Here is a 24385-nt window from a genome sequence, read left to right on the forward strand (position 1 = left end):
AGGGGAGGTAGAGGATGTTGCAGTAGTCCAGTATACTAAGGATTAGCGATTGTACTAGGAGCTGAAATTGTGGTCTTTCGAAGAATTTTCGGACTTGTCTAAGGTTTCTCATAACTGCGAAAGATTTCTGTATTGTTTTGTTTATTTGTGGTTGCATGGTGCAGCCTCTGTCAATAGTCATACCTAGTAGTTTAAGGGTGGTTTGCATAGGGTAGTTTATAGAGTTGATTTCTAAATTGGTTGTGGTTGGGACTTTGTTATTTTCTAGGAGGATGAATTTAGTTTTGTCTGGGTTGAGTTTCAATTTGTGATCTTCCATCCAAGTCGTAACTGTAACTAGTGTTCGGTGTAGTGTGTCTGTCATTGCGAGCTTTGGTTGGTTGAAAGGTATGAGGATGGTGATGTCATGAGCATAACTATAAGAGGTTAGGCCTTGTTTGTTTAGGTAGACTCCGAGAGAGGCCGTATATAGGTTGAAGAGAGTAGAGGACAGTGGGGATCCTTGTGGAACGCCACAGGGGTTGGACCAAGGTTTGGATTTTTCTTTGTCTGATTTTACTTTGTATGTTCTGGATTTTAAGAAACCTTCAAACCATGAGTATACGTTATCTGAGATGCCTATTGAGTCCAAGATTTGTAGTAGGATGTTATGGTCTACCAAGTCAAAAGCCGCCGTCAGGTCCAACTGTATGAGCAGCATTTTTTTCCAATGCTGAGGTGTTATCGACACAGCAAGACAAGGGAGCCTAGTAGTGTCTCTGTGCTGAAGTTAGTTCTGAAGCCGGATTGCGTGGGATGGAGTAAGTTATGGTCCTCGAGATAGTTGGTAAGGAGTTTGGCTACTAATCCTTCCGTTAGTTTGATATATAGAGGTATTGAGGCGATTAGTCTGTAGTTGGATGGGTGGTCTGTTGGTCCTTTTGGGTCTTTTAGGATTGGGGTGATGATGATTTCGCTGAGGTCAGTTGGGAAAATGCCGTCTGTGAGCATGGTTTGTATCCAATGTAGGAGTAGGGTATGGAACTTAGTGCTCGCTGATGACAGGAGATATGGTGGGCAGTGGTTGAGTTCACAGAATACATGGCTGTAATTATTGTAGAGTTTGTTGAATTCGGTCCAATGTATCTTAGTGAATTGGGACCAAGTTCTGTCTGCAGCACATGATTCATTTTCTGTGGGAAGTGTAATGACATAAATTGGGTGGGCTGGGTTACTCTTGAGGGTAACTCTGGTGTTTGTAATTTTATTCTTGAAGTGTTCTGCTAGAAGGGAGGCTGAAGGTGAGGGGTTATTGTTAATGGTCAAATAGGGTTTGGTGTTAGTTAGATTTTTTAGTATTTGGAATAGCTCTTTGGTGTCTTGGGTTTCTGTGCCTATTAGGTTGGTGTAATGTTTTTTTCTCTTTTCTTTTAATAGAAGTTTGTATTGTTTGTTGATTTTTTTTTTCCAGGCGGTTTTCGTGTGATCTAGGTTGGTTTTTCTCCATTTTCTTTCCAGTTGTCTACATTGTCTCTTGAGTGTGAATAATTTGTCGTCAAACCATTGGTCTGATCGTCTGCAGGTTCTGGTTTTGGTTCGAAGTGGGGCTTGTTCATCAAGGATGTCAGTGTTCTCCCCAGAAATTTTTTCCAGCTGGGTGGCATGAAAAAGTAGCCGGGCGAGATGGGGAAATTTGGTGGTGGAGAAAATGAAAAGGTACTTTTACTAAGGCTTGCTAGCCATTTTAACACACGCTAAACGCTAACGTGTCTATTATAGTTCATGGATGCATTAGCGTTTAGTGTGCGCTAAAATAGCTAGCACGCCTTAGTAAAAAGATCACTAAATGTGCACTATTTTTATTAGTTAATTGTTATTAATTATTTTCCAATGCTCAATATGACTTTCTTTTTTAAGGTTTGACACTTAGGCAGTATTCCAGTAGCATTTAAGCCACCCTTGAAAAAAAGTAATGCAGATCCTCTTATTCCGAATAACTAATGACCAGTATCAAACCTTCCATTTCTTTCAAAACTACCATACTTCAAACTCAAGTTGAATCAGTTAATGCTTTGCATCCCCGGCGATCTGTGTTTTAAGACACAGCACAGAGACAGTAGTTCCTGCCTTAGGACTCAAGCTGCGATAGCAATTCTGCCACAGCAAATGCACTGAAGCCCATAGGAATTGAATGGACTTTGGTGCATTTGCCATGGGAGAATTGCTACCGTGGCTTTGTAAAAGGGACCCTTACTTAGTGAACTCCATACTAGTCACCTAGAGACCAATGTTTCTCAACTTCTTCAAGCCAAGTACCCCCCTAAGTCTAACAAATACCAACTGAGTACCTCAGTCCAAGCTCCGTCCCTGACCCCACTCCCATTATAATAGTACTAATTGGAATGCAATTTCTTCCATTCATTTTTCAAGTACATACAACCCTACTGTACAACCATTAAAATACTCCTCCCCAATGCCAAAATTATAAAAATCCTATTAATAGAAATATAATAATAGTGCAAAATACATTTATAAGTCCAACTTTAAAAACAAGGATAAGCCTTCCCCAATACACCCCCAAACAATAAGATGTATAATCTAGAAAAGTGTTTCTCTACAGCACTGCAACTGCATCAATAAACCCAGGACTACCATACATTCTTCAAGCATCCAGTCCCTACTCTATTAAATAATACCAGTTACGACCCTCCCACTGCAGAATCATTTTTTTTGGAGGGGGGGCAAGGTCACAACGGTTCATAGTCATTCACGCACGGGACTTCAGCGCGCCGACATTTCAGCGCAGACAAATCAGCACAAGACTCCAGCAGGCCGCCTAAAAAGTTACTTTTAAAGAGCTCCAATGCGGGGTGTGAGTGGGGAACCCCCTCCCCAGTTTACTTCATACTGTTCGCGCTGCCATTGGGGGGAGTTGTGGGGTTGGAACCCTCCATTATAGAGTAAACTTAACTTTTTCCTGATTTTTTTAGGAAAAAGTTCAGTTTTCTCTATAATGACACCCCCTCAACAAAAAATATGAAGTAAAGTGGGGAGGTTCCCCCCCTCCCACACCCCCGTCAGAGCTCTTTAAAAGTAACTTTTTAGGCGGTGCGCTGGGGTCTTGCGCCAATTTGTCTGTGCTGAAATGTGGGCGCGCCGAAGTCTCGCGCGCTTTTGTCCTTTCACCGGTCAGAAGTAGCTTTCACTATGTTTTATATTCCCAAATACCTGTAAACATAAATAAATGTGCTTAGACTTCCAGACTTGTGTGTTTAAAGTCAAGGGTTGAATGGAAAGAATTAATCCTAAATACCAGAAAGTCACAGGCAAATAATGAATTAGTTTAGTCACAGTGGCACTCGGTGTCTCACCTCCTGGGGCTCCAGCTGTAAACAGCCTTGGGATAGTTGTGTCTGGTTAGCGGTTCGGGGCTTGTGGGCGCTGCCAGAGCCAAGTTGCAGTGGGCAACAGGAGCCGGGCAGCCAGAGCCATGGCCGCCATGGTTCCAGCCCCGGTGCCAGGCATCTTCCACCTCCTCTTTCCCCGGTAGCCACTTGACTTGACTTGCCCCAAACCGATGCTGAGCAGGAGCTGCCGAAAGCCTTGCATCGTCAGCGAGTTGTTGTCGCCGTAGCGTGTGAAAAGCACGTGCATGCTGCCTCTACACTGTTTCCGCCACCGGCCGCGCAGCGAGAACAATGGCGGAGAGATGAGCATTGACAGCATCAGCCCTGCCCAGCCGCTCCTTCCCTCCCAACTCACACATCCGTCAGCAAAGTCGCTAGGCAAATCGTAAGCTTCCTTCTATAGGTCAGCGATGGAGGGAAACTTACAATTTGCCTCGGGCCTTCCTCGTTGCTGGGTCCTGCCTTCGCGGAAACAGAAAGTAGGCAGGACCCGGCAGCGAGTTGTAAGCTTCCATCCGTCGTTGACCAGTCTCCTGCCTTAGCCCGCAGCGAACTCATGCTTCGGGGCTCTAAGGTGTGTGTGCTGGCTTCCCTTCTCTTCTTCCCCCCCCCCCCGATGTAACTTCCGGTTTCGGAGGGCAGAGAAGGGAAGCCGGCACACACACCTTAGAGCCCCGAAGCATGAGTTCGCATCTCCAAGTCGGTGAGAGGTGGTTTTTGGGGGGGGGATTTTTTTTACATTGAGCGGTGGCAGCTGCAGGATTCCCGACAGATGACAGCTGGGCGGTCATCTAAATTAGGCAGGCGGAGCGCCCGGCTAAAAGGCCCTGGGGAGAACACTGGATGTTATTTGCTCAATTTGCCCCAGTGTGAAATGAAGTCTATGGGGTTATCTTCTTGGATTGTTTCATCTACTTTTGACCAGAATACGGTGGGTTCGATGTGTTTGCGTGATATGTAGGTTACTATTTTGGATATTGGTTTGGTTTTGTTTTTGGTCCAGATAATGTTGAAGGTGTATGCGTAGTGATCTGACTAGAGAGATGGGGACCAGGATCCATTAGACGTTTGAATTTCTGCAGTAGATGTTTGATGGGTCATGAAGGCGGCGATATCAAGTTGGTGTCCTTTCTCATGAGTGGTTTGTGGGTTTAAAATTTGGAAGGATAAGGCATTGAGGAAAGAAAGGAGATTCTCTACTGGCTTGGATGAATGGTCTTCAAGATGAAGGTTTAGATCTCCTAGGATGAGGTTGTGTGCTGCTGTTAGTGAGTTTTGGTAAATGAAGTTTTCAAATTCGGGCCTAACTGTAGCCCAGTATCCCAGTGTTATATAACAGAGCATGCAGTTTAGTGAGTTTTTTAGTGTGGTGGCTGAGATTTGACATGCTAGAAGGTCTATGTAAGGGGTGGATGTTTTTTCCAGTTTGTTTAGGGTTAGGGAGTCTTTGATTAGGATTGCTAATCCTCCTCCTCTTTTTTTTCTCTCTGCAGGTCACTGTAATCTTGTATCCTTGAGGACAGACTTCTTGGGACTGTGTCCGATGTTAGCCAGGTGTCTGTAAGGAAGAGGTAGTCTAGGTTTTCGTTTTTTATCCAGTTTTTTATAAGTTCTGTTTTTGGGCCTAGGGCTCTGATGTTTATGTAGGCACATTTAAGAATTGTGGTTTCTGTTTGGTATTTGTGATTCGTTATAGGGTAGATGAGTGAGTTTGGATGATGGTGAGGTTTGGTTTTAGGTTGTGTTGCTCTTCTTCCCCAAGATGAGAGTATGGGGTGTTGAACGCTTGTTTGGTGGTTAGGGTTTCGGTCTGTTGGAACTCTCCTGTTAGGGTGATGGGTTTTATTTGTAATTGAATTGGTGGGTATGTTGGGTAGGTTGTTTGCTTCTACCTTACAGCTGGAGATAAGAAGGATTATCAATAGGATGATCTGGGTGTTTGTTTGTGGGATTAGCTTCATTATGAAGGTTGGGGCAGGTGGTTAGAGGCAGCGTAGTTCTCAGGATTAGGTCGTTGTTCTTGTACTGTTTTTGCGTAGGAGTATGTGTTGTGAAAGGAGTTTTTAGGAGTGGAAGTTGTTGTAGAGAAGTTTGGTGTAGATGGCAGGTCTCTTCTTGGTCGCTTCTTGGTTGCGGGCTGTACGGCTGCGTGCCGTTAGGCGCTGAGCCTTTTATTGGCTCAGCGGTGCACCATCGGGAGGGGAGGGGCGGAGTTCGCTCCCACGCCCAGAGTGTGCCTTACTCTGCTCCCGCTCTGCCCTGCGTGCTTCCGGTCCGTGGAGGGAAGTGTGGAGGTCCGGCGAGAAGGTAAAAGAAAGTAGAAAAACGCAAACTAAAAAATAAAACTGAGATCCCGCTGAGCCTTTCAACTGGCTCAGCAGTGCACTGTCGGGAGGGGAGGGGCGGAGTTTTCTCCCACGCCCAGAGTGTGCCTTACTCTGCTCCCACTCTGTCCCACGTGCTCCCGGTCCATTTTTATTCCCCTCGTTCCCTTATTATGGAATGCTTACAGATTTTCCTTTGCAAGAGGCATCCAACAATTTAAACTCTCCCTTCCATCTAGCAAAGGAATTGAAGGAGTTAAGATCTTCAGTCAATCTCTGGCTTTTAAACTTTCTCAGACAAAGGATCAGACAGAGGACAACCAAAAGGAGCATAAAAAACACCAAAAGGAGTGTCACCGAGTGGCTAGGAAAGCAAAAAGAGAATATGAAGAGAGACTGGCAGGGGAAGCAACAAACTTCAAATCATTCTTTAGGTACGTCAAGGGGAAGCAACCAGCTAGGGAGGAAGTGGGACCCTTGGATGATGGAGACAGAAAGGGAGTGGTAAAAAGAGGAAAAGGAGATAGCGGACAGGTTAAATGAGTTCTTCACGTTAGTTTTCACGAGGGAGGACACAACCAACATTCCAGAACCCGAGGAGATCGTAAAAGGAGATCAGGATGAAAATCTGGTCCAACTAGAGGTGAGCAAGGTGGATGTCCTCAGGCAGATAGACAGGCTAAAGAGTGACAAATCGCCAGGTCCGGACGGCATTCACCCAAGGGTACTCAAGGAACTAAAGAACGAAATAGCTGAGCCACTTCGACAAATATGCAACTTATCCTTAAAAACTGGAGAGATTCCGGAGGACTGGAAAATAGCAAATGTCACGCCCATCTTCAACAAAGGCTCAAGGGGAGACCCAGGAAACTACAGGCCGGTGAGCTTGACCTCGGTCCCGGGAAAGATGATGGAAGCACTGATTAAAGACAGCATCTGGGAACACATCGAAAAAAATGGGCAGCTAAAGTCGAGCCAGCATGGCTTCTGCAAGGGCAGGTCATGCCTCACGAACTTATTATACTTCTTTGAGGGGGTAAACAGCCAGGTGGATAAAGGGGAATCCATAGACATCATTTACTTTGACTTCCAAAAAGCCTTCGACAAGGTACCACACGAAAGACTGCTAAGGAAGCTATGGAACCACGGGGTGCAAGGGGTGATCCACCGATGGATCAAAAACTGGTTGGCGGACAGGAAACAGAGGGTTGGAGTAAAGGGCCATTACTCAGATTGGCAATGGGTCATGAGTGGAGTTCCACAGGGGTCGGTGCTGGGACCACTTCTGTTCAATATATTTATTAACGACCTAGAGGCGGTAACAAAATGTGAGGTTATTAAATTTGCGGATGACACTAAACTATACAGCAGGGTCAAAACCATGGAGGACTGCGAAGACCTCCAAAAAGATCTGACAATGCTGGAAGAGTGGGCCAAAAAGTGGCAAATGAGCTTCAACATAGGGAAATGCAAGGTCATGCATGTTGGGAAAAAGAACCCGATGTTCACTTACAAAATGGGGGGATCAGCGCTAGGGGTGAGCGACCTTGAAAGAGACCTGGGAGTGATGGTAGACACAACATTGAAGGCGTTGGCGCAGTGTGCAACAGCCTCAAGGAAAGCGAACAAAATGTTGGGTATCATTAAGAAAGGTATCACGACCAGGACGAAGGAAGTCATCCTGCCACTGTATTGTGCAATGGTGCGCCCGCACCTGGAGTACTGTGTCCAGTACTGGTCGCCGTACCTCAAGAAGGACATGGCGGTACTTGAGAGAGTCTAGAGAAGAGCAACTAAGCTAATAAAGGGTATGGGGGACCTCTCATATACTGACAGACTGAAAAAGCTGGGGCTTTTCTCACTGGAAAAGCGACGACTTAGAGGAGACATGATAGAAACCTTCAAGATCATGAAGGGCATAGAAAAAGTGGACAGGGACAGATTTTTCAACTATGGGGAACCACAGGTACAAGGGGGCACTCAGAGAATTTGAAAGAGGTTTAGAACAAACACCAGGAAGTTCTTTTTCACCCAGAGGGTGGTGGATACATGGAACGCGCTACCAGAGGATGTGATAAGCAGAAGCGCGCTACAGGGCTTCAAAGAAGGTCTGGACAGGTACCTGGAGGACAAAGGGATAAAGGGGTACAGATAAGAGTAGAGGTAAGGTTATAGGAATAGGATTAGAGGTAATTTATAAAATTAGTCAGAGACCACTGTTCAGGCAGTGGGCCTGATGAGCCGCCACAGGAGCGGACCGCTGGGCGAGATGGACCTCTGGTCTGCCTCAGCAGAGGCAACTTCTTATGTTCTTAACTATGGAATGAACTTCCCTTAATTCTGAGGAGCCCTAGTTCTTTCTAATCTTTCTGTAAACTTCTAAAAACTTTTCTTTTTGCCAAACATTTTGAAAACTAATCTCTTTGAAACTTTTGCTATTACTTTCTTTAGTTTTTATCTAATTGTTGTCAACTGAGTCAAGCTTCCTTAGGTTGATGACCTGGTATATAAAGTTAAGCTTTAGTTTAGTTTAGTTCCAACAAAAACTTTGCAGGAGGCAGCTTCCACCCCAGAGGCTGGGTTTTTCCCCTAATGTATAAATATGATGTATCGGGCGTCTTTGGCTAAGAAATCCATGCTTGATTCCCTTCTGCAAGTATCCTCACTGTCCGTGGAGACCCCTCTTCTTCTGGACCCGGGTGGGGTCTCAGTCAGTACACTGGTCATGCCCTTGGTTGCTCCAGATGTTCTTACAATGCCTCTGATTAAGCCGGTGGGCACCATGGCTGCTGGTGATGTGGTAGCCCTAGTGGATGTCGAGGATCCTACTGTGCACAGATTTTTCAAGTTTTAAGTTTCAAGTTTTATGATATACCGCTTTAAAAAAAAAATGTCTAAGCGGTTCACAGAATTGTAATCATTAAAATCAAGGGGACAACATTGACTAATTAGACTAAATTGACATACAGGAAACAAAAAGATTAAGGGTGAAATACAATTTGTTAATAATAATAACAGTTTATATATCACAGGACCGTGAAGTTCTATGCGGTTTACAGTTACAGACTATATTAAAAGTTACAGACTGAGTAGTACTAACAGAGTTAAGATTTAGCGATCAGTTATTGTGGAGAAAAATTGTGCAGTGTAGCTGCCTAAGTACTTTAGGAACAAATATGTTTTTAGGTGTCTTCCAAATTCCCCATAAGTATTCGCAAGGATGAGTAATTATTTCAGATCTTTACCCCATAATGCTGCCTGATAAGAGAAGAGATGTTGATGATGTCTTTTAAATTTACATCCTTTAACCGGTGGAGAAACAAAATTCAAGTTTGAGCTTCTCTTAAGAACATAAGAACATAAGAAGTTGCCTCCGCTGGGGCAGACCAGAGGTCCATCCTGCCCAGCGGTCCGCTCCTGCGGCGGCCCATCAGGCCCACTGCCTGAACAGTGGTCTCTGACTAATTTTATAATTTACCAGAGACCACTGTTCAGGCAGTGGGCCTGATGGGCCGCCGCAGGAGCGGACCGCTGGGCAGGATGGACCTCTGGTCTGCCCCAGCGGAGGCAACTTCTTATGTTCTTAAGAGAAGCTCAATTGTCGATTGGTAAGCTCAATAAGTCAATTGGTAAGACAAAAGGTCAGTTATATATCTGGGGGCTAGGCCGAAAAGTACCTTAAAGCAGGTGCTTCGGGACCTGGATTTCCTGGTCTCATGTGTAGACTATATGGCTTGATGCCCTGTATCAAAACACTCAATAAGATAGTGGGAGTAAAATACTCAAGATTTTAATCCTCAAAACTGCATACTTATTTCTTCACTATAGAGAATTAATAATAACATATATATTATTAAACATAAATTTTTTTTTATAATAAATGAAAGTGCTCAGTGAAAGCCAAATAGCTTAAGGTATAGGAGCCACGGACTCTACCAGCTCATGCTTTAAAACATCACAGCACCCTTCCTGCCTATCATTAGCCTAATGTGTTTTTTATCCAGAAAGATAAGTAAAAAATGGAGTGAAGTGTTACAAGATAAAGATATTTTATACCAGTCTGAATCTGACTGGGGTTCAGTGACGTACCAAGGGGGGTGGGGGTGCGGTCCGCCCCGGGTGCATGCCTTGGGGGGGTGCACACGGCCCGATTTTGAAGGCGACATTGGATGTTTAGCTATCCTGTTCTCATTGCCTCTAACACCGGCCCTGCAGCTCCGGACGTCCCCACAACTGCTCCCCCTGAATATTAATAGATGTCCCGTTTTAATGAAAAAAATAAATGGTCACATTAGTCTTACCTCCCCACTGCTAATTGCTGACAAGAAGTCTTCTTTCCGACGTCAATTCTGACGTCAGAGAGGACGTTCTGGGCCAGCCAATCACTGCCTAGCTGGCCTAGAACGTCCTCTCTGACGTCAGAATTGACGTCAGAAAGAAGACTTCTTGTCGGCAATTAGCAGCAGCAGCGGGGAGGTAAGACTGCAGCGGTGCGGACCGGGGGAAAGGAAGGAGAGAGGATTTTTTTTTTTTTTTTTCCGCGGCATGGAGGGAAAGATGTAGGCAGGCAAGCTGGCTGGCTGGCTGGCTTTGGGGGTGGACAAAATCTGGAAGGCAGTGGGGAGGACATAAGGAGGCACTGGGGGCACTAAGGACACGGGAAGGAGGCTCTGGGGGCACTATGACACGGGACGGAGGCACTGAGGGCACTATGGACATAGGAAGGAGGGAGGGAGGGAATAGAAAGGGACAATTGTTGGACCTGAGTGCAGAAAGAAAGAAATGAAAAAAAGGATACACAGTCAATTAATAGATGTCCCCTTTTGATGAAAAAAATAAATGGTCGCGTTACCTCTGACTTACTTTCTCTGCAGCAGAGTTGGCAACCGCGCTGAGGTGCAGGAAGGTCCCGTGATGACTCGTCTGCTGGCTCTGCTCTGGAAGAAGTAAGTTACGTTGGAGGGGGTGGACCCGGCAGACGCAGTCATTGCGGGTCTTTGCCGTAACTCCCTGCATCTGCCGGGTCCACCCCTTCCGACGTAACTTACTTCTTCCGGAGCAGAGCCAGCAGACGAGTCATCGCGGGACCTTCCAGCATGCGGCTGCGAAGTCCGCTCCAGAGCAAGTACATCGGAGTGGGGTGGACTGGCAGCCGGCAGCTACAGTCATCGCGGGACCTTGCTGCTTGAAGGGAGAGAAAGGAGCAGGACTGCTGGAATGGAAGAATGGTGGAGGGAAAGAAAGGGGGCAGGGTGGTATGGAAGGGTGGTGCTGATGGAATTGATATACAGAGAAAGGGGAGAGACATAAGGGGGAAGGATATTGGAGGGAAAGAAAGGAGGATGATTGAAGAGGGGTGGATGGAGAGAGAAAGGGCAGACATTGGATGGTAGTGGGGAACCAATGCTGGATGGAAGTGCAGATGGGAGAGATAAGAGAGCAAATGCAGGAAGGAAATGGGAGGAGAGAAAGAGGGGAGCAGAGACTGGATGGAAGTGGACAGAGAGAGGAGAAGGTACTAGATGGAAGGGTTGGAGAAAGAGGGTACATGATGGAGGAGGGATACATGATGGAGGAGGGGATAAATAAAAGGAGGGCACATGATGAGGAGAAAATGATATAATTAGGGAAACACTGGAGGGGTGAGGGAACGAGGTGGCAAGCTTTAGGTAGATAGTAAAAAAGGACATTGATGAGAGGGTAGTAAGAACGTAAGTAATCTAGACAGATGCAGAAAATAAATTGAAAAGGAAAATGAAGGAAAAAAGGGAAAGGGATTGCAGAGGAGAGGTGTGGGAGAGGGAAGGAGAGGAGAGAGATGCCAGACCAATGGGGGTGAAAGGAGAGATGGAAGGGGGAGGCATACAGTTTCTGGAAGGGGCATAGAAGGAGAGAAGATGCCATATAGGGGAAGAGAGATGGCAGACAGTGGATGGAAGGAAGAGAGTTAGTTACAAGAAGATGAGGAAAGCAGAAACCACAGAAGACAAAGGTAGAAAAAAATTTTCTATTTATTGCTTTAGGAGACATTGTGTCACTGTTTCTGTGGTGCACTGTTTGCAGAGTCCAGCTTCTTACTGGTTCAATTTAACCTTTGTTTATGTATTTCTATTTTATCCCCTCTTTTACAAAACTGTGGAGCGATTTTTAGCGTCAGCTGTGGTAGTAGCAGCTCTGATGCTCAGAATTCTATGAGCGTCAGAACTGTTACCTCCGTAGCTAAAATCCACACTACAGTTTTGTAAAAGACAGAGGGGCTAGTTTGTGATTACATATTCCATACTAGGCGAAGGTGTTTTCTGTGTTCTATGTGTTCGAAAGACATGGTTTTTTGTTAGGATTGACTGCAGAATTGATCTGTACTAGTCTGGCTTGTTTAGTTTTACAATAGGTGTATTGATGTTGTACTGCTCATTGCAGAACATAAGATGCTGCCTTTTCCTAGGTACTCATGTGTGACGTGTGGATTGTTACTAAAAATCATGTTTTCATACAGATGGGGGGGGTGTCAAAAAAATGATGGGCCCCGGGTGTCACATATGCTAGGTACGCCATTGCTGGGGTTGCCAAAATGCCTGCAAATACCTAAACAGTCTGGTTTGTTCTTCAGGTTCATTAAATTGACTTTGCATTTTAGAGTATGGTGATGAATCTGTAGCTGTACTGACTTGAAAATAGATTATATTTCACTTGCAGGGTTCTGAAAGGCATAATTATGTGGAACATTATAATGTTTTTATATACTGTATATTGAGAGCTCTGTAAATGCTAGGGTAATGTACAAAATTTTCAGTAGTGACAACATTTTTATGGAAAATTAATCAAATGTAGTTTTACATTTATTTGTATTTCTTTTACAGACAAAGTTGAGGATGGAGTTACTTTATACTTACTTCAGTCAGTTAGCCAGTCTCTTGTTTCAGCAACAAGGGAACGAATTGACTTTCTACCACACTATGACACCCTGGTCAAAAGTGGCATATATGAATACTATGCTAGTGAAGGTCAAAATCCTTTGCGTAAGTATTCTTTTTCTGAGCTAACATTTTTTAGTAAATTTTTAAGTGGGCCTTTAATTTTGGATTTATCTTAATGTCTCAGCAAAAATCAGAACTGTAGAGGAGCTACCTGAGTAAATTTTGTATGATGTCAAAATATTGAAACTGCAAGCTAACTGTGTAGAGATAGTACACTTACATGCTTCACGTTGCCATGCTAGATATTGGACTTGGAGAAAGCCCCAAGCTGGATGAAACGTTGCCACCACTGAGCAATTATAAGTTTTTTGTTCAAAAATTTAAGCTTTATTGGCTAAAATAGTACAAACCATTTGCGAGGTGTGGGGTCAGAGATTCTCCTTTATGAATGATACTGTTATAGCTTTGGACAGCAGGGGGAGCTACAGGTCCAAGAAGGCACTGAGCCTCTGCAGCTTAGTGCTGAAGCACATTGGGAGATGATGTAGCCCATCTGAAGCAGAGGATTGGGACTCAGCTGGGCTGTTCAATGTGTGATTCATTCATCCAGAGGTCCCCATGGGAGAGAAGCCCTAGAGAGAGAGGGGGCTCAGGGAAGAAACCTCCAGAGAGACTGTATGAGAGAGTCTGACTGGATGAGAAGCCTGCTGTATGTATTGGAGGTTTTGACAATAAAGGAATTGGCTAAGGTAAGCCAATTACTATTTGGTTGAGGTTGTGTGCTGAAGAGCCTTACATTGCTGAGAAAGGAAAAGCTAATGTCTGGTGTGGCTCAGGTAAGCCATGCAGGTTTTGAAATTGTTGAAGGCTGATTAACTGACTAAACACTGAGGATTGCTTATCTGAATGGAAAATGATACTGTCTATGGAACAAACTGTTACACTGGACTAAGAGCAAGATTCATTAACCTTCCCGATCGTGACCAATCCGTGTCCGATCCAGGCAGGTCCGATGGATTTTTCAAGCAATAATATTCTAATGGGGGTAATTGGAGGAACGCCCCATGCGCCGACACTGATCGCTAGTGTGCTATCCAGATGCATGTGCAGACCATCTGATTTCCCTGTAGATGGTCTGCGCATGCGTTTGTGTTTGTTTTGTTGCTTTTTTTGTTAGTTTTTTTGGGGGAGGGCCCGACTCTCCTGCTACCTACCATCAGTTGTCTTGAAGGGTGATCCCTGGCGGCAGCATAAGAACATAAGAATTGCCGCTGCTTGGTCAGACCAGTGGTCCATCGTGCCCAGCAGTCCACTCACACGGCGGCCCCCAGGTCAAAGACCAGTGCTCTAAATGAGTCCAGCCTCACCTGCTTACGTTCAAGTTTAGCAGGAACTTGTCCAACTTTGTCTTGAATTCCTGGAGGGTGTTTTCCCCTATAACAGACTCTGGAAGAGCGTTCCAGTTTTCCACCACTCTCTGGGTGAAGAAGAACTTCCTTACATTTGTACGGAATCTATCCCCTTTCAACTTTAGAGAGTGCCCTCTCGTTCTCCCTACCTTGGAGAGACTGAACAATCTTTATCTGCTAAGTTTATTCCCTTCAGTATTTTGAATGTTTCGATCATGTCCCCTCTCAGTCTCCTCTTTTCAAGGGAGAAGAGGCCCAGTTTCTCCAGTCTTTCACTGTGCAGCAACTCCTCTAGCCCCTTAACCATTTTAGTCTTTTTTTTTTTTTAAAACCTCTACTTTTTTGCGAGACTGGTTTTAACCTGCTTTAAACCCGCGGGTTAAAACCATGGGCTTGCAATACGGGGAAGGGCAGGAGAGTCGGGGGCGGCAAGAGGAGCAGAGAGTAGGGCGGTGGGAGGAGAGTCGGGGCATAAGATTCCTTTCTAAAAATGTGATTAGCTTTAGGTGAAGCACCATAGCATATCGTGAAAATGTAATGAGCCTAAAAGGCACAAGCATGATTCATTTGTGTCTGACCTATGAGTCTGGGCAAGAGCAGGAGAATGGAGTCGGAAAAACCATGAGCGACCGGTCCCTAGTCGGTGTTCAAGATTTTAGTTTAGTGAATTGCGTCCCTGCCTACTTTGCATGCCCTTTCCCTCATTTGCATGCACGAATCGGATCGGTACACAAATTAGTGAATCGGGTCGGAGGGAAATCGGGTTGCAAAGGGGTCACAAATCAATTGGTACACGATCGGTTTGCTTAGTGAATCTAGCCCTAAAAGCCTGAACTTTTGGTTCTGATTTTGGTTCTAATTTTGGTTTCGAGTTCTGATTTTGGTTTCCCTGAGCTTGTGAGGGAACAAGCTCAGGTTATATGAAAGAATAAAAATTCTGTTGCACCTTTTCCAGTGTTTGTGTTGGTGTATTTATGTATGAGTACACAGAGGTTATTGGAGAATCTAGACAGGAGCACTGTAGGTGCTGGTCATGTGACAAGAGATGACTACTCGGCCCATTGATACCATTTATAAAGGCAAGTTATGCTTACATGATCAACAGTTTTCTACAAGCCTAAAAAAGAATAGTTTATGCACAGAAACAAAAGTTTTTGCAGCCCAAGTAGTGCAGGCACAGTAGGTGCCAGATACTCATCAAGATTCTGCTTAAATTTATCAGGTTTTAAAAAAATCTTAATGCAATACCTGTATAAATGGAAAAAAAGTAACAATGACAATTTTTTTTTAATTTTTATACATTTTCATTAAATAACAACAAAGTTTAATACTTGTACAGAAAATCAAGAAAATAAATTGATAATAGCCTTCAATAAGACCAGAAATAATACTAAAGTCCTCAGTTTGGGGGAGACCAAGTTTTAATAGCATAGGAAATCACAAACATATCAGGCAAGAAAAAGCAGCTAATGATAAGCTTTTATCAGTATTCTGGAATTGCTGTTATCAGAGAAAAGGTTCTGTCACCCCCCAACCATAGTCTCCCTGGTAGAGATAAACGTGGTCAATTGCAAAGTCAAAAAACACGTACCATATTTTTTGCTCTATAAGACGCACTTTTTCCCCAAAAAAAATTGGTTGGAAATAAGGGTGCATCTTATAGAGCAAATACCCGCACCCCTCCCCCCCCGACCTTAATTCCTTCGGAGATCCAGTGCTGTAGGGCAGGAGCTTTCAGCCTCCTGCCCTTTCCTCTGCCTGACTCCCTCTATGTAGACACCGCTATCTACAAGCTTACCCTCAGCTCCTGTTCACGCCGGCAAGGAGGAAGAGTTGCTGAAGCATGACTCTTCAGCTCCCTGTTTTCGGCATTGGTAGGGGAAGGCAGCATAAAAAAGTTTTCAGCTCCGGCGGCGCTGTAAAAAAAAGGAGAAGGACTTCTGACGGTGCAGAGGTTAAATACCGCCACTGCCCTGCTTGAAACGCGAGGACTCCCGCTGACTGGAAAAGAGCCAGTGAAGCAGCAACATCTCTCTTCAGGGCCCTTCCTCCGGCTGACTCCCTCCTGCCCTTTCATCCAGCTGACTCCTGCGGCGCAGGCCAAGGCAGGAAGCAAAACGCTCACACCTGCACCACTTTGACTCTGACGCAGTGTCAGAGTCAAAGCGGTGCAGAAGGCAGGTGTGAGCGTTTTGCTTCCTGCCTTGTTCTGCGCCGCAGGAGTCAGCTGAAGGAAAGGGCAGGAGGCTGAAAGCACCTGCCCTACAGTGGGAGGAATTGAGGTGGGGGGGGGGGTGTGCCTGCCTGCCTGTCTCGGTGTGGGGACCCTGTGTGTGTGTGGGGAGGGACCCTGCCAGGAGGGGGCCCTGCCTGCCTATCACCAGGCCACTAGGTCTACCTGCCACCAGGCCACTAGGCCTGCCTGCCTGCTACTAAGCCTGCCTGCCCTGTGTCCTATCCTTGCCTGCCCTGTGCCCTGCTTACCCTGTGCCCTGTCCTGGTCTGCCCTGTGCCCTGTCCCAGCCTACCACTAGACCACCAGAGGGGGGACAGAGTACAGAGTCTGGCAGGAAGGGGGGACAGGGTGCAGAGTCTGGCAAGGAGTATGGGGTTGGGTGCAGAGCCTGGCAGGGAGAATTTGGTTCAGAATGTTTTGTTTTGTTTTTTTCTTGTTTTCCTTCTTTAAATCTAGGGTGTGTCTTATGGTCAGGTGCATCTTATGAGCGAAGAATACAGTACATCATGGATGAATGCAATATTTGACTTAACTGGAAGCATGAGCTACATTGCTTCATCATTTGAAATACTGGGCATTCTAAGGCTGCATAGTGCTCTTAAGGGACAAATCATACAGACTACTGTGCTTCTCTGCTTACATCTTCCAGTAAATAGAAATAACTTACATGTTCTGAACTGGTCTGGTAGGACTAAAGGAAAAAAAATTATCAACTAAGACACAATTTGTCTATACCAGGGGTAGGCAATTCCGGTCCTCGAGAGCCACATGCAGGTCAGGTTTTCAGGATATCCACAATAAATATGTATGACATAGATTTGCATCTCAAGAAGGCAGTGCATGCAAATCCATCTCATATATACCATATTTCCCCATGTATAGGCCGCAGCCTATACATGGGTTTTACAAATCTGTGCAGTGGGTGCTTGCTTAAATGGGGCAGCTTATCTAAAGACATTAAAATTTGCTGTTAGATAGCAGCCCCATTAGAGGCTGCTTATCCTGAACTTTAAAAAACTGAACTTATTTTTTTTTTAATATCTTTATTGAGTTTTCAAACTACAATTGTGCAACAAGTAATTCATATACATAAACTATTACAAGACAAGCACAATAAACTTTCAGACATTAATGTACAATTACATTTCCCCCTACCCTCCCTCCTAATACTCAAATAAAACAAAACCTTCAAGAAACTATCCATAAATTCCCTGAATGAAATTCCAGTGCAACACCCTTTCCCATCCTGGATGTGTATGTTTACAGGTCTATGAAATAAAATCAGTTATTCCTTACAAAATTTAGCCAATGGCTCCCAAACATCCATAAAATTCCTGTAACGTCCCTGCTGTATGGCCATGAAACATTCCATTTTAAAAATATAAAAGAGGGATTCCCACCAGAATGTGTAATTTAACTTATCCCAGTTTTTCTAATTTTTTAAAATAAGCTGCATGGCAACCCCTGCCATTATAAGGAGAAGTTTATTATTCTGAGCAGATATTTGACTTTTAGCTCTCATGAATGTACCAAATAAGATGGTATCGTACGTCAATGCCACCGGATTTTCCAATAAATTGTTCACTTGATCCCAGATGGATCTCCAAAATTTGAGTATCAAGGGACAATAGTACAGTAAATGATCCAATGTCCCAGCTTCAAGGTGACAATGCCAGCATCTATTAGACTTTGAACTATCTAATTTCTGTAAATGAACTGGGGTCCAAAATACTCTATGTAATAAGAAAAACCATGTTTGTCTAATAGATGTAGACACCGTACATCTCATCCTCCAAGTCCAGATTCGTGGCCATTGAGATGCAGTAATCTGATGCTTTTATCTCAATGCTCCAAATGTCACGAAGATCAGTCTTTGGTTTCTTATTCAAAAATCCTGATATTAATTTATACCACTGAGCGGCCTGGTGTCCTAGGGAGTCCGCCTGAAAACGTAAGACCGGCAAGCTATATTGATTTTTAAGATTTTTCCAATCAGGGAACTCCTACTGAAGTGGCTTGCTTCAACTGCAACCATCTATAATTTTGTGATTTATTAATAACAAATGTGTGTTGCAATCGTGAAAAGTCAAGCAGATTACCATCTGATATTACATCATCCAAAGTGCGTATACCTGCCTTCATCCAATGCTTCCAGATGACCTTAAACCTGCCAATTTGAATCTTGGAGTTAAAAACCCCCCCAAAAACTGAACTTTAAAAAAATCATCCCCCTTAAATACATGAGCAAAGTGGACATTGGTGGAAGGCGCAGATGGCTGAGTTGGCAGCTTGGAGTAAGGTTGGTGCCGGATGTGGAGCTTAGGCCTAGGTCCCTTCGCTTGCGCCGAAGACATCTCCGCTGACAGACCTCTCCGTGTGTGCCAAAGACATCTCCGCTGGCAGCCGCTGCCTCCTCCAATCACGCTGTGCAGGGCAGGAGTGATGGTTGCAATCTCAAGCCTTGCCCCGCCCTGCTTCCTGTATGGCTTTCGTCGTGAGAACTGACGGCAGCCAATGAAGAAGCGGTGTGCGGCGAGGCTTGAGATCGCAAACATCGCTCTTGCCCTGCACAGTGTGATTAGAGGAGGCAGGCAGCCATCCAGGAGGTATTTACCGGCAGGGAAGGCGACGAGGGAAGTATTTAGAGGTGGGGGGAGGATGATGTTTAGGCTGTCCATTGTATAGGCCGATGTAGGTTTAAAAATTCTTAGATAAGCTGTGGCTAGTAACATGGGGCAGCTTATCTAAGAGTTTTTAAACCTATATCGGCATTTCCTGCAGCCTATACATGGGGGTGGTCTATACATGGGGAAATATGGTATTCATTGTGGATATCCTGAAAACCTGACCTGCCTGTGACTCTCGAGGACTGGAATTGCATACCCCTAATCTATACTAACAAGTGTAAAGAACAATGTTGTAGAGCAGTGTTTCCCAACCCTGTCCTGGAGGACTACCAGCCAGTCGGTTTTTGGGATAACCCTAATGAATTTGCATATAATGGAGGTGAAAGGCACACAAATATGCTCCATGCATATTCATTAGGGCTATCCTGAAAATCTGACTAGCTGGTGGTCCTCCAGGACAGTGGTGGGAACTACTGTTGTAGAGAGAAAAAGTCATAGTACTAAATCTTCAGGGTCAAGATGGGAATACTGATTTCATACTTTCTTTCTTTTTAAGCATTTGCCCTTGCTGAATTGATCGACAATTCATTATCAGCAACTGCACATAACAAAGACATTCGTAACATACAGATAAGACTGGTAAGGAAGAGATATTTTGTTTCTACTTCTTGTGTATTTTTGTACTGTTGACTTTTGCAAGTTGAGTCCTTGTAATTTTATTCTATAGCAGTTTGATGACTCACAAGGGAAATCGGCTGTTGTGATAATTGACAATGGTAGAGGAATGACCTCCAAACAACTTAATAACTGGGCTGTGTATAGATTATCAAAATTTACACGAAGAAGTGACTTTGAAAGGTTAGTCTTCATTATACTTTTCAGGGTTTTTTTTGTTGTTTTTTTGCTAATGTTGGCTGTTTAAAGCCTTTTGCTTAAGTAAATGACTGGAATATTTATAAGGAATTCTCTCCTTTAGTGTTTTTCCTTTTAAAATTTTGAAGACTGTTTTCCTTAACCACATTGTAAATTATACATATCTTCCTTCAATGTGTTTGAACAGATTGCTCACAATGCAGCAAGCATTATTACTATTGCTGCTGCTACTGCTACTAATCATTTCTGTAGCGCTATTAAACATATGCAGTGCTATAAATCAAAACATAAAAAAGGCAATCCCTGCTCAAGAGTTTACAGTCTAGTCAAGACGGACAAACTGGACAAGAAGATGCATCAATACACAATGCTCAGGTGGGGGAATTACAGTGGAAATAAGACAAATATTGGTACCTAAAGATGGGTTGAAGTTTGGAATTGAAAGTATCTTCAAAGAAGTGGCTTTTGAGTCTAAATTTGAATACTACCAGAGACAGAGCTTGACATACTGAGTCAGGCAATTTGTTACAGGCATACAGTGCAGCAAAGTAGAAGGGACAGAGTCTGGAATTGGCCGTAGAGAAGGGTACAGATAAGAGAAATGTCCCCCTCCAACTACCGCCCTATCTTCCTCCTCCCTTTCCTATCCAAACTACTCGAACCTGCTGTTCACCGCCGTTGCCTGGACTTCCATTCTTCTCATAATATTCTTGACCCACTTTAATCGGGCTTTCAAGCCCTCTCCACTCTACAGAAACTGCCCTTGCTAAGATCTCTAATGACCTGTTCCTGGCCAAATCCAATAGACCAGGGGTGCCCAATACGTCGATCGCGATCGACCAGTAGCTCAGGAAGACAACGTGAGTCGATCGCGGAGCCCATCCCGGGCTCCGTGATAGACTAGTGTTGCCGTCCTGATCTACCGGGCCGATCATCCTTCCTCGGTGTTCTCCCTAGGGCCTTTTAGTTGCTGCCGCCGCTGCTGAACATTAAAAAAAAAAAACCGGCTTGGAGATTTCAGCCCGTAGCGAACTTATGCTCCGGGCTCTAACGTGTGCGTGCTGGCTTCTCTTCTCTTCCCTCCGAAACCGGAAGTTATGTCGGGGGGGGGAGGGGGGAGAAGGGAAGCCGGCACGCACATGTTCAGAGCCCTGAAGCAAGCGTTCGCTACAGGCTAAGGCGGGAGACATGTTAGTGAAGCATTTCCTCTTCTTGCTGCCGGGTCCTGCCTACTTTCTGTTTCCGCGAAGGCAGGACCCGGCAGCATTTCCCCCAACAGCTCCTCGCGATGCTGGTCGACCGAAGCAGGGAGAAGTTTGGGCGGCGGCGGCTTTTGGGCGTGTTGTTGGTGGTGGTTTGGATCCTGGTCCCCGATGGCAGTTTGGGTCCTGGTCCCCGATAGCAGTGGCAGTGTCTTGGGGGAGGGCAGGGAGAAAGAAAGAAAAAGGGCAGGCAGGGAGACAGAAGGAAAGAAGAGAAACAGAAAAAAAGGAAAGGGAGGCAGAGAGAAAGAAAGGGCAGGGAGAGAGGAAGGAAAAGTTGGGGGAGGGAATGAGGTCTGGAGGAGAGGAAGCATACAGGCTAAAAGGGAAGAAAGATTGGAAGCACAGTCAGAAGAAGAAAGTGCAACCAGAGACTCATGAAATCACCAGACAAGGTAGGAAAAATGATTTGATTTTAAATTTAGTGATCAAAATGTGTCTGAATTTATATTTGCTGTCTATATTTTACACTGTGGACCCCTTTTACTAAACCGCAATAGCGGTTTTTAGCACAGGGAGCCTATGAGCGTCAAAAGCAGCGCTGGGCATTCAGCGCAGCTCCCTGCGGTAAAAACTGCTATCGTGGTTTAGTAAAAAGGGAGGGGATATATTTGTCTATTTTTGTATGGTTATACTGAGGTGATAGTGCACAGAGTCATCTGCTTTGACCTCTTTACAAAACCCTGGAATAGGAATGATAATTAACATTTTCTATGCGTACAGTGTGTTTTGTGTTTTTTAAAAATTTTATTGTTGGTAGATTATTTTGATTTGGTCATTTTAAAAGTAGCTCGCAAGCCCAAAAAGTGTGGGCATCCCTGCAATAGACTATTCTATCCTCATTCTTCTTGATCTGTCTACAGTCTTTGACACTGTTGATCACCACCTCCTTCTCGACACGTTGTCCTCGTTGGGATTCTGGGAGTCTGCTCTCTCTCCTGGCTTTCTTCCTATCTATCTCATCGTACCTTCAGCGTATGTTAGGTGGATCCTCCTCTGTCGCCATCCCGCTGTCTATTGGCGTACTCCTGGACTCTTTCCTCTTTTCCATATATACCCTCTCTCTTGGTACGCTGATCTCTCATGGTTTTCAATATTACCTCTTTGCTAACGACTCCCAGATCTACCTCGCCACGCTGGATATCTCTGCGGAAGTTCAGGCCCGAATTTCAGCCTGCCTGTACGACATTGCCGCTTGGATGTCTCGCTGCCATCTCAAACTGAATATGGCTAAAACTGAACTCCTTATCTTTCCTCCCAAACCTGCCTCCCCCTTCTTGCCGTTCTCTGTCTCTGTGGATAACACTATCCTCCTCCCTGTCTCGTTGGTTCGCAACTTTGGGGTGATCTTTGACCCGTCTCTCTAGTTCTCTGCTCAGATCCAACAGACCGCCAAATCCTGTCATTTCCTCCTCTATAACATTACCAAAATCCATCCTCTTCTCTTGGAACACACGACCAAAACACTTGTCCACACTCATCACCTCACGCTTAGACCTCATGCAATGTACTTCTCTCAGGCCTCCCGCGCACCTGTCTCTTACCTCTTCAATCCGTTCAAAATGCTGCTGCATGACTCGTATTCTGTGAGAGCCACTATTCTCACATTACCCCTCTCCTCAAGTCGCTTCATTGGTTCCCCATCCATTTCCGAATACAGTTTAAACTCCTCCTGCTGACCTACAAGTGCATTCACTCTGAAGCACCTCGATATCTCTCCTTACTCATCTCCCCCTATGCTTCCCCCGTGATCTCCGCTCATTGGGCAAGCCCCTCTTATCTGTACCCATCTCTTCCACTGCCAGCTCCAGACTCTGTCCCTTCTTTCTTGTGGTGCCTTATGCCTGGAACAGGTTGCTTGAATCAATATGTTGTGCTCCGTCCCTGACAGTGTTCAAATACAAGCTAAAGGCCCACTTTTTTGAAACTGCTTTCAACTCTTAACTCCCCCTCACTGCTGTCGGATACCTATACCCACTATAACCTCCTGAACCCTGAAATGTCCTGTCTAAATTAGATTGTAAGCTCTTCTGAGCAGGGACTGCCTATTGTATGTTAAAATGTACAGTGCTGCATATGCCATACAGCGCTAGAGAAATAATAAGTAGTAGTAGTAGTAGTAGTATCCGATGAGTTGATTGCCTGGGGGATGGGGGAGTGTAGGGAGAGAGGAGAGATACTGAGGAGCTGCAGAGTAAATACACTTGTAGATCATCAAGAAGAGTTTGAATTGAATGCAGAAATGGATAGGGAGCCAATGAAGTGACTTGAAGAGAGGGGTAATGTGGGCATAGTGACATTGGTGAAATATGAGGCATGTAGCAGAGTTCTGAACAGATTGAAGGGGAGAGAGAGATGGGTTAGCAGAAGGCCAGTGAGAAACAGGTTGCAGTAGTCTAGCAAGAGGTGATGAGGGTATAGTTGAGGGTCTTAACAGTGTGCTCAGAAAGGAAGGGTCTGATTTAGCAATATTGTAGAGAAAGAAACAGGTTTTGTCAGTCTGAATATGTGAAGAGAAGGAGAGAGATGAGGCAGATTACCCCAAGGTTATGAGCTGACAAGACAGGAAGGATGAGAGTGGTATTCACAGAAATAGAGAACAGGGGAAGAGGAGAGACAGCTTTAGGTGGAAAGATAAAGAGCTTAGTCTTGGCCATGTTTAATTTTAGATGGTGGCAAGACATCCAGGTAGTGATGTCAGAAAAGCAGGTTGAAACCGAGGACTGAATGTCTTGTTGAGATTAATATACAAGTATCCATCATAATAGGAATATTGTCTTTACAAATTTTGTATGTGTCCTCTTAACAAGAAAGCTGAAAGAACTGAATCTTCATTTCCTCCCTCCCCATCAAATTCTGATTCTTTTCCTCTTTAGTTTTTCTGCTCAACTAACCTTTGTAATGATCACTTGTAAAACCCCAAAAGTGCAGTGATAAGTCAACAAATACTGCCACTAAAATTTTCCTTGCTGTTGAACAATATTGTGGTTATGCTGAACTTCACATCCAGTTACCTCGACATTCTAACTCATCTCATCGATCCACTACTTCAAAGCATTGATGCTCTTCTTCAACACAGCATTTATGCCAAGATGCCTCATCGTGTCAATCTCCTGCTTTGAAACGAATAGCTATTCTTGCAGACATTGTTGCCGTTCATTTCACAACATCGGTCTGTATCCAGAGGACCGACACTCCCGATCCTAACACTTACTGCATCGAGCATCATCGAAGCATTATCGTCTTGTCTGCACTTCAAATGTCTGACTGCTCATCATCTTGTTTCCCAATGTATGAAAGGACTTGTCCATATCCAACTACCTCTCCACCTTCAGTGGTTTGGCATCTTAA

General features: G+C 44.7%; 1 protein-coding gene across 2 annotated transcripts in view; it reads left to right on the plus strand.

The window, feature by feature from the left end:
- Nucleotides 1-24385, plus strand: part of SMCHD1 (structural maintenance of chromosomes flexible hinge domain containing 1) — a 719028-nt gene that overhangs the window by 39709 nt on the left and 654934 nt on the right. For both annotated transcript variants that reach the window (XM_033933958.1, XM_033933959.1), the window contains exons 3-5: nucleotides 12571-12729; nucleotides 19456-19538; nucleotides 19627-19757. In XM_033933958.1, the coding sequence (XP_033789849.1) occupies nucleotides 12571-12729; nucleotides 19456-19538; nucleotides 19627-19757 (373 nt within the window). The remainder of the gene's footprint in view (nucleotides 1-12570; nucleotides 12730-19455; nucleotides 19539-19626; nucleotides 19758-24385) is intronic.

The sequence above is a fragment of the Geotrypetes seraphini genome, chromosome 2 (assembly GCF_902459505.1).
Source record: "Geotrypetes seraphini chromosome 2, aGeoSer1.1, whole genome shotgun sequence".
NCBI classification, from domain to species: Eukaryota; Metazoa; Chordata; class Amphibia; order Gymnophiona; family Dermophiidae; genus Geotrypetes; species Geotrypetes seraphini.